This window comes from Sinocyclocheilus grahami, unplaced genomic scaffold (assembly GCF_001515645.1).
Source record: "Sinocyclocheilus grahami isolate Dianchi unplaced genomic scaffold, SAMN03320097.WGS_v1.1 scaffold179.1, whole genome shotgun sequence".
NCBI lineage: Eukaryota > Metazoa > Chordata > Actinopteri > Cypriniformes > Cyprinidae > Sinocyclocheilus > Sinocyclocheilus grahami.
In genome coordinates this window covers 684343-695096 of record NW_015505358.1, presented here as the reverse complement: position 1 = coordinate 695096, position 10754 = coordinate 684343, and the positions used below count along the sequence as shown (strand labels likewise).

Sequence of the window (10754 nt, the reverse complement as noted above, 5' to 3'; positions counted from 1 at the left end):
TTTCTCGTAATAATGACTTATTTTCTCGTAATAATGATAAACTTTTTCATAATAATGACTTAGTTTCTCATAATAATGATAAACTTTCTCCTATTAATGACTTAGTTTCTGATAAACTTTCTTATAATAATGACTTATTTTCTCATAATAATGAGAAACTTTCTCGTAATAATGACTTCGTTTCTCATAATAATGAGAAACTTTCTCGTAATAATGACTTAGTTTCTCATAATAATGAGAAACTTTCTCGTAATAATGACTTAGTTTCTGATAAACTTTCTCGTAATAATGACTTATTTTTTCATAATAATGATAGACTTTCTCGTAATAATGACTTAGTTTCTCATAATAATGAGAAATGTTTCTATTTGACCATTTCCTTTTTTACATCAATGCAGGTAAGTGGTTTTCAAGATCCACCTGAAGCCGATTTGACAGGTACCTGAGGAAACATTGACACCTAATTAAACACTCAAAATACATCGCCCTTCCTGCAAACATACTGTACCTGAAAGCCTGCTGCACAAGTTGAGTGAGAGTATTTTGAGTCTGGAGCGTGATGGGACACAGATCTCTGTCCCATCAGATGAAGTTCAGGAGCTCAGATGTGTTGGCCATCCAGAAAGCAAGAGCCACTGCAATGTTCCTCTGTTTCTAAAAAGGCAACACAGACACAATCATGGAAATTATGAGAAAAAATTTATTAAAATGTATTAAAATTTTGAAGTCATGATATATATCACACATTTGTATAATTACAGATTTAAATCTATCTGAATGACATCTTGAATCAAGTGCACAATCTTGTTAAGCGACAAGAGCTTATGCTCCTTTATAAAGCAACCCAAATCAGAACAGGCTGAAGGACTGTGCCAATTTTAATGTGTGTGGCTAGAAAGAAGGTGTTTAAAGTTTTGGTCTCAGGATTTTGAAAAATCCCAAGCCCAAGTTTGTAAAATAACTGTATGCCAACCAATGATGGTACTGAGACGTTAAAAATATGGTAACACTTTGTTTAGGGACCAGTTCTCACCATTAACTAGTTTTGGCATTTTGGCTGTTTATTTGTACTTATAAAGCACATATTAATGCCTTATTCTACATGACCATATTTTAGATTCCTTAATTCACCCCATACCTAAACTTAACAACCTTACTATTAGGTTGACTATTATACTATTATAATAACTAACAAATATTAATAAACAACCAATTAAGAGTTTATTAAAGCAAAAGTCATAGTTAATTGTTAGTTAATAGTGACAATTGGTCCCTGAACTAAAGTGTGACCAAAAATATAATATAATAAAGAAAATACAAATATTTGGCTTTCATTTCAGTGGATTACATGATTAAAAACAGCATTAACACATTTGTTGTTTTATATTCATTAATAAAAGACTGATAAATACCTGAGCGGTGTTGGATACATTTCTGTATTGGTAAAATTCACAGTCTCATTCCCAAAAGCAACAGCCAGTCTTCCGATTATAGCAATTGTTCTGCAATTGATAAACACTATCATTTAATCATTTATCCTGTAACCTAAAAACTGATTTGGGAATGAAAAAACAAAACATTGATTTTACCTATACATGCAATTTCTTGTCTATTTATTTTTTGAATAGCTTAGTTCTCTTCAAAGGATGTAGAATAAAATATGAATAAAATATATTTTTTCAAAAATGTTTTTTCTCCATTTGTTTCTTATGCTCCATACAAAATTCGCAAACGTTTTTTTTTTTCTGGTTCTCTGGAGGATATAGCAGTGTTAGGGACTGTAAAAAAATACATATAAAAATTGCCAAGACAGTTTTGCATTCATGACCACTTTTTAGACCAAATGTGCCACTCCCAAAAAGCAATTAAGAACCTTCCATAACAAAATGAAATGACATAATTTAGGAATCTTGTAAATCCAGTTAAACAAATTAAAGAGTATTTGTTTGTAGTTTCGCCATACAGACCAACACCCACAATAATCACAATTAATAATTAATTGCTTGCATAACTGTCAAATCCTGAGGTGATGCTCCCGTTTTTACACAGTATAGCTACAATGTTTTTTAGATATGAAAACAGTGAAACAAAGATTAATTCATTCGGAGAATGATTTTGAGAATGTCATTTTGTTGTCCATTTTAGGTCTTTTCTGAATTTAAGACATCTTAAAAGATATACTTTTCCTCTGACCAATTACATATTTTATATAAAAAAACAAAGCAACCCTGAATATGATCTATGATTAAGAATTTTTTGGTTAATTTTTATACATTTGCTTGTTAACCGGTTCTTGTAACATAATCTGTACTTCACATGGGTTTCTAAATATACTCACTGATGTTCACAGGCTCTCATCTGCCAATGTGAAGGACAGTCTCACAAAAATATGAATGAAATTATATGGAAATAAATGTTTGTAGGCTTTAGCTTCAGTAATTAATACTATATCAAAAACAAAGAGCCGATAAATTATTACGTATCTATAATTTCCAACAGTTGCTGTAAAGTTTCTCCAAATGTATTTGAGTTAAAATTTGAGTTTTTTGTCTAACCTCACCCCATGCATAATGACATGTATCTTAAAATACATAATACTACATGAATGCATGGTGTCAAAGTTCAAACAAGCACGATACACATGGATGTAGTTGTATAAAGTTTATTTGTGAATGTGACAAAATGACATTGAGATTAGTCTGTCTAATCCACCAACTGCATGTCTTTGTCTCTGAGCTCTTGATGTTCTTCAGACAGTGTGTCTGTGACCGTCTCCTCTGTGAAGCTGAACTCCGTGTCGACCTGTTGCTCCCCCTCAGTGGCGTCTGTGCTCTCGGCGCAGCTGTTCGAGTCCTCGTAGGCCTCTGGAGGCATGTGGCGGCGGATGGTGAATGCTGTCGAGAGCTCCTGTAGCCGAGCTTTCTCTGCCTTCAGGTTGGCGAGCTCTTTGGTCAGCGGCGTCGCTTCTGTGGGAGACTGACAGTTTGGTTCAATGGGGGCGTTTGGATCTTGAGTGACCGCTTCTATTGAGACTGTTACTTCCTCTTTAGGTACTGCAACATCCTCTGTAGTTTTCTCAGTAGTGATTGGCTCAGTAGCAGCTGAGTCTTCGGCTCCAGGTTGTTGGGAACCATGGAGCTTCTGATACAGGGTTTTCCTCTCATCCTGAAGTGCTCTACAGAGATTCTCCAGTTTCTGGGTCTTCAGGGTGATGAGTTCAAACTCCTTCTCCTTCAGCGCTTTCTACATGAGAAAATCTCGATCATATTAATCTGCATCTACTAGAAAGACTCAGCAATACTATTTGGGTGAAGATTCATTCTCTTGATTCTCACTGTACAGCTAGTGGCTGTTAAATTCTTAAACATGAAAGTTCTTTGTTAGCATCTATGGTTCCATGAAGAACCTTTAATATCCTTGGAACCTTTCCATCGCACAAAAGGTATTTTACAGTGGAAAATGTTTCTTTAGATTATTAAATGGTTAAAAAAGGGTTCTTTTAAAGGGGTCATATGATGCGATTTCAATTCTTCCTTTCTCTTTGGAGTGTTACAAGCTCTTGGTGCATAAAGAAGATCTGTAATGTTGCAAAGACTAAAGTCTCAAATCCAAAGAGATATTCTTTATAAAAGTTAAGAGTCAACCACGCCTACCTAAAATGGCTCATTCTAACACGCCCCCACATGTCTACGTCACTACGTGGGAAGATTTGCATAACGCCGCCCAAATGTTCACGCAAAGAAAGAAGGCGTAACTTTTATTCTCGCTGTAGTATTGTTGACGCTGCCGCCAAGTCGTGAAGGCGCTGTGTTTCGCTGTGAAAGCGAAACTACTTTGTTTGGTCTTTCAAAAGAGGATGATATCTGCTTTGTCATGCCTGGAGCTGATCTGTGCTGGTTGCTGAGGAAATACTACAACTTTGCGCTGTCGATCGCCGAAATGGCTTTCACCGTGGACGAAGCGGAGTCCAGCCCGGGGTCGTCACATGTGGTTGCCCAGATTGTAAGTAAGTTTTTTATATTTAAAGAGTTTTTATATTTTATATATTTAAAGCGATTTTTTTGGGCAGTGTAGAGTAGGGCTTGTTGTTTGTCATTTCTCCGATCACAAATGCAGACATGGTTTTATGTTTACGCAGCGCGATGCAACCCAACGTGTAAAAAGACAGTATAAGTCATTATAATCCATAATTATGTCCCCACTGGATGCAACGAATGCCTCATTTATAATAGGTTTTCATGTTTTTGAATCATCGCTCCAGCCGGGACACAGCATCACAGTATGGTAAGGGGCGTAACATTTCCGTCACACGCTTGAGGTATTCGGCCAATCACAACGCACTGGATAGCTGGCCAATCACAGCACACCTCGCTTTTCAGACCGATGAGCTTTGTAAAAATCGATGCGTTTCAGAAAGGCGGGGCATAGAGGAGAAACAATAATGTACAGTATGTGGAAATTAATGTGTTTTTTGAACCTTAATCCGCATAAACACATTTCATTACACCAAATACACAAAATAATGTTCTTTTTAGCAGCATCATATGACCACTTTAAGAACGGTTTACTAAAAGTTTCTTTGGAGAACCTGATATGGTTCACTCCACTCTACAATATTGATATATGCTATATGAACTGAGCAACTCACATCTGCAACCATATCAATGAGAGCTTTATTGCAGCCATCAAAACGGGATTTCCAGGCCGTTGCCTCCTTCTCCAACTTTTTCATCTTCTTTGCCATCTGTAAGACAAATCAACATCTTACCATGTACAGCAGACAGACAGCAATCTGCTTAGTGTTTGTTTGTTTGTTTGTTTTTAGTATTTCTTATGTACTATCATAATTTTTATTAATATATTGAATTGGCTTTTATTTTAAATATGACTGTTTATAGGTTTAATTTAATTTTTAATTCAGTTATAGTTTAGTTTTAGTTTTTATTCATTTCCATTTAGTAATTTTAGTGCTTCAGCTTAAATTTAGGCCTAATTTGTGTTTAGTTTTAAGTTTTTCACCTAAATCATTTCAGATTTATTTCAGTTTGTTTATTTAAATTAACAGAATTCAGAATTTTTTCAATTAACAGAAAGGGTTTGATTTTTCTTTCTTTCTTTCTTTATTTGTTTGTTAGTTAGATATTTTGTTATGTTTTTGTCATTTTATTTTTAAATATTACTATTTAGGTTGAATTTATTTTCATTTCATTTCAGTTTTATTTTTATTTTAGTTTCAGTTTTAATTTTTATACATTTCCATTTAGTAATTTTAGTGCTTCATCTTAAACTTAAAAGTTGCCAATGCAACATTTCTCATTTTCAATTAGTTTAAGATTTTCAGCAAATTTGTTTTCAGATTTATTTCAGTTAACTAAAATGTTTTTAATAGTTTTAGTCTTAGTTGTCAATGATAACCCTGACTAAACATGCTAGAAATTAACCCTAATATTCTGTTCACGGTCTGAGAGACCCCAAGACCCTTTTAATAGCCAAAAGCATACTAAACATTGATGCATTTAATGTGAGACTGTAAACAAGTTTTGACATGTTTGAAAAGATTGCCATATTGGACTTGACTTAACCACATTTCTGAAAAGTATGTCCAAAAGCTTCAATAATATATACATATATTTTTTTGGTGGTGGGGGGATGGTATCAAAAGTCGGAGGAAGGTATCAAAAGATTTGAAGAGAATATTTGAATATTTCAGAGACACACACCTTGTCCATGTCCTGTTTGAAGCTGGAATACACATTGTGGCTCTTAGACACAGTTCCTTGGAATTCATCAAACTTCTCAGAATATACAGCAAGCTAACAGAAAAGAAATGTGTTCATTTCTGAACGTATATGATTTAAGAAAACAATAGAGATGTGTATTATCTGATGTAAATTTACCTGAGCCTTTATGTCAGTCTCTTGTTCTTTCAGAATTTTAACCTGTATTTTGGCCTCTGCAGTATGCTTCAGTAACTGGAGAATAAATATAGATGGGAAGTAAGTAGAACAACAGTCCCAGTCCCAGAAAACAACACTTATTTCAAAAGTGGCAATAACGGCATTGGCAATAACGCATTGTTTATATTTCACTGGACTCAAACTAGCAGAAAGATAATTTGTGCAATAAAAGGATGCACAATGGTGCCGACGCTGATGGCTGCCTCTTATGTGAAATCTTTAGATGTTTTACTGACATGTTCCTTCTCCAGCTTGTGTTTCTCCTCAGCGTCTTTGAGCATCATGTTGGCCTGTGTGAGTTTTGTCTCCAATAATTTCTGCTGCAGGTCTCTGTGCTTGAACACTTTTTCAAGATTCTGCATGAAGGCCAAAAACACAACCTATGAGTCCTTAAATGCAATTATTTATAATGACATTTAGTCCACCCAAAAATAAAAACTTGCTGAAAATGTACCCTCATACCATCCCAGATGTAGATGAGTTTGTTTCTTCATGGGAACAGATTATGAGAAATGTAGCATTAACATCAATTGCTCACCAATGGATGCTCTGCAGTGAATGGGTGCCGTCAGAATGAGAGTCCAAACAGCTGATAAAAACATCACAATAATCCACAAGTAATCCACACACCACTCCAGTCCATCAGTTAACATCTGGAGAAGACAAAAGCTGTGTGTTTGTAAGAAACAAATACATTTGAACTTAAACCTGTAAAAATATGAGTCTATAGTCCATAACGCTTCCTCCACTGAAAAAGTCCATCCCCTGTTGTCCTCTCACATGAAAATCCACCCAAATATGTGTTTAGAACTATTTTCACTTGTAAACTGTGCTTTATCTGTGCATATTTCTCTCCTAATTCAGACCAGATCACTGGAGAAAGCAATATTATGGATAGAGGACTCGGTTTGAAGTTAAAAACATCTTAATGATGGATTTGTTTTTTACAAACATGCCGCTTTTCACTTCACAAGATGTTAACTGATGGACTGGAGTGGTGTGGATTACTTGTGGATTATTGTGATGTTTTTATCAGCTGTTTGGACTCTCATTCTGACGGCACCCATTCACTGCAGAGGAAACACTGGTGAGCAAGTGATGCAGTGCTACATTTCTCCAAATCTGTTCTGATGAAGAAACAAACTCATCTGCATTTTGGACAAATTTAAATTTAACTTCTTTATTATAGAATAAGTTTATTCTATAATATATTAATACTATATATGTATAACAAAAAAAAGTACTAAAACTTGAACTAAAATTGAAATGAAAATAGAAAATACAAATAGACAGATAGACAGATAGAAAGATATATAGATAGATAGATAGATAGATACTCATCTGCATTTTGGACAAATTTAAATTTAACTTCTTTATTATAGAATAAGTTTATTCTATAATATATTAATACTATATATGTATAACAAAAAAAAGTACTAAAACTTGAACTAAAATTGAAATGAAAATAGAAAATACAAATAGACAGATAGACAGATAGAAAGATATATAGATAGATAGATAGATAGATAGATAGATAGATAGATAGATAGATAGATAGATAGATAGACAGATAGAAAGATAGATAGATAGATAGATAGATAGATAGATAGATAGATAGATAGATAGATAGATAGATTCAAATGATATGATCTCAGGTCAAACCAGAGTGACGTCCTGTAGTTTTCTCTTACCGCCTCTCGCTGGTCATATTTAGATATGAGGTCCTTGAGTTTCTCAGCCAGGTCGCTGTTCTCCTGGCACAGTTTGTTGTTTCGGCTGTTGTGCTCCTCGATCTGGGCCTGGATGTCTGTCAGTGTGTTCTGGAAATGTGTGGTGATTTCCTTCCGCTTCAGATCATCTTCACGACACCGCTGTAGAGTTTCCTCCTGCACCAAAAGCATGATGGTGGATATGGAGTTGTTTGTCAACGTTTTATAGTTTTAGGAAAAATAACTTTGTCATAATGCCATAATTTATGTTTAGTTCTATTATGTTTGTGCAGGGCAAAATATAAACCATTTTACACTGTAAACATTTTTTTATTATTGGAGTATGAAGTCTTTCTACTTCAAAATGTCATGTTTAATTCAATGTATTAATGTATTATTTTTTAGGAGTTATTTGTGACTTTTTATTTATTACTTATCCATTTTTCCATCCAAATCAATTCTTTTTTCCTTTTTTCAGGATTTAGCATCGTAAAAAAAAGCAATTTCAATGCCAATATTATCATTGAAACTTTATTTGTCTAATAGAATATTTAAAAGCTAAGAAATTGACTGTAAAAATAACTTTTTCAAAATGGAAAACACGACCCTTTTACTAACACGCGTTTGTCTTTTTAATATTGACTAGCAGGTTTTGATTCATGCTCATTAGCAGATATCAGTGGTTCAAGCAAACTCAGATGTTTTAACACAGTCATATTGATGACATGAGATGATACTGTCACCTTTAGTGTTTTGTTGTGTCTTTGCAGCTCTCTGCACAGGCCTTCTAGTTTGCTGCGGGCCAGAACGGCTCGGCTGTGTTCGCTCTGAAGCTGATCCTTCTCCTTCAGCACCTGGAGAAGTTTCTTCTGCAGGACCTTCAGCTGTTTCTGGTCCGAGCGGTGCTCCTCCAACTGCAGGTTACATGTACACATAATATAATTATGATCTCTTTTATTTACAGAAATATAAAACCAGTATATACAGTAAAGAAAACCATCTCAATATACCAAGCTGGAAAGTTTTTTTTAATTACTTTTAATATATATATATATATATATATATATATATATATATATATATATATATATATATTTTTACACCACTCCAGTCCATCAGTTAACATCTGGAGAAGACAAAAGCTGTGTGTTTGTAAGAAACAAATACATTTGAACTTAAACCTGTAAAAATATGAGTCTATAGTCCATAACGCTTCCTCCACTGAAAAAGTCCATCCCCTGTTGTCCTCTCACATGAAAATCCACCCAAATATGTGTTTAGAACTATTTTCACTTGTAAACTGTGCTTTATCTGTGCATATTTCTCTCCTAATTCAGACCAGATCACTGGAGAAAGCAATATTATGGATAGAGGACTCGGTTTGAAGTTAAAAACATCTTAATGATGGATTTGTTTTTTACAAACATGCCGCTTTTCACTTCACAAGATGTTAACTGATGGACTGGAGTGGTGTGGATTACTTGTGGATTATTGTGATGTTTTTATCAGCTGTTTGGACTCTCATTCTGACGGCACCCATTCACTGCAGAGGAAACACTGGTGAGCAAGTGATGCAGTGCTACATTTCTCCAAATCTGTTCTGATGAAGAAACAAACTCATCTGCATTTTGGACAAATTTAAATTTAACTTCTTTATTATAGAATAAGTTTATTCTATAATATATTAATACTATATATGTATAACAAAAAAAAGTACTAAAACTTGAACTAAAATTGAAATGAAAATAGAAAATACAAATAGACAGATAGACAGATAGAAAGATATATAGATAGATAGATAGATAGATAGATAGATAGATAGATAGATAGATAGATAGATAGATAGACAGATAGAAAGATAGATAGATAGATAGATAGATAGATAGATAGATAGATAGATAGATAGATAGATAGATTCAAATGATATGATCTCAGGTCAAACCAGAGTGACGTCCTGTAGTTTTCTCTTACCGCCTCTCGCTGGTCATATTTAGATATGAGGTCCTTGAGTTTCTCAGCCAGGTCGCTGTTCTCCTGGCACAGTTTGTTGTTTCGGCTGTTGTGCTCCTCGATCTGGGCCTGGATGTCTGTCAGTGTGTTCTGGAAATGTGTGGTGATTTCCTTCCGCTTCAGATCATCTTCACGACACCGCTGTAGAGTTTCCTCCTGCACCAAAAGCATGATGGTGGATATGGAGTTGTGTGTCAACGTTTTATAGTTTTAGGAAAAATAACTTTGTCATAATGCCATAATTTATGTTTAGTTCTATTATGTTTGTGCAGGGCAAAATATAAACCATTTTACACTGTAAACATTTTTTTATTATTGGAGTATGAAGTCTTTCTACTTCAAAATGTCATGTTTAATTCAATGTATTATTTCCCATTTTTTTAGGAGTTATTTGTGACTTTTTATTTATTACTTATCCATTTTTCCATCCAAATCAATTCTTTTTTCAGTGTACTGTGATTTAGCATCGTAAAAAAAAGCAATTTCAATGCCAATATTATCATTGAAACTTTATTTGTCTAATAGAATATTTAAAAGCTAAGAAATTGACTGTAAAAATAACTTTTTCAAAATGGAAAACACGACCCTTTTACTAACACGCGTTTGTCTTTTTAATATTGACTAGCAGGTTTTGATTCATGCTCATTAGCAGATATCAGTGGTTCAAGCAAACTCAGATGTTTTAACACAGTCATATTGATGACATGAGATGATACTGTCACCTTTAGTGTTTTGTTGTGTCTTTGCAGCTCTCTGCACAGGCCTTCTAGTTTGCTGCGGGCCAGAACGGCTCGGCTGTGTTCGCTCTGAAGCTGATCCTTCTCCTTCAGCACCTGGAGAAGTTTCTTCTGCAGGACCTTCAGCTGTTTCTGGTCCGAGCGGTGCTCCTCCAACTGCAGGTTACATGTACACATAATATAATTATGATCTCTTTTATTTACAGAAATATAAAACCAGTATATACAGTAAAGAAAACCATCTCAATATACCAAGCTGGAAAGTTTTTTTTAATTACTTTTAATATATATATATATATATATATATATATATATATATATATATATATATATATATTTTT

General features: G+C 34.2%; 1 protein-coding gene across 1 annotated transcript in view; it reads right to left on the bottom strand.

Moving 5' to 3' along the window:
- Nucleotides 1-2656: 2656 nt before the first annotated feature.
- txlnbb (taxilin beta b) overlaps nt 2657-10754 on the bottom strand; it is a 15346-nt gene continuing 7248 nt past the window's right edge. The window contains exons 4-10 of the mRNA XM_016284084.1: nt 10399-10569; nt 9638-9832; nt 6194-6313; nt 5898-5972; nt 5721-5813; nt 4649-4744; nt 2657-3243 (exon numbers count right to left, since the gene is read on the bottom strand). Of these exons, the coding sequence (XP_016139570.1) occupies nt 2704-3243; nt 4649-4744; nt 5721-5813; nt 5898-5972; nt 6194-6313; nt 9638-9832; nt 10399-10569 (1290 nt within the window). The 3' untranslated portion in view covers nt 2657-2703. The remainder of the gene's footprint in view (nt 3244-4648; nt 4745-5720; nt 5814-5897; nt 5973-6193; nt 6314-9637; nt 9833-10398; nt 10570-10754) is intronic.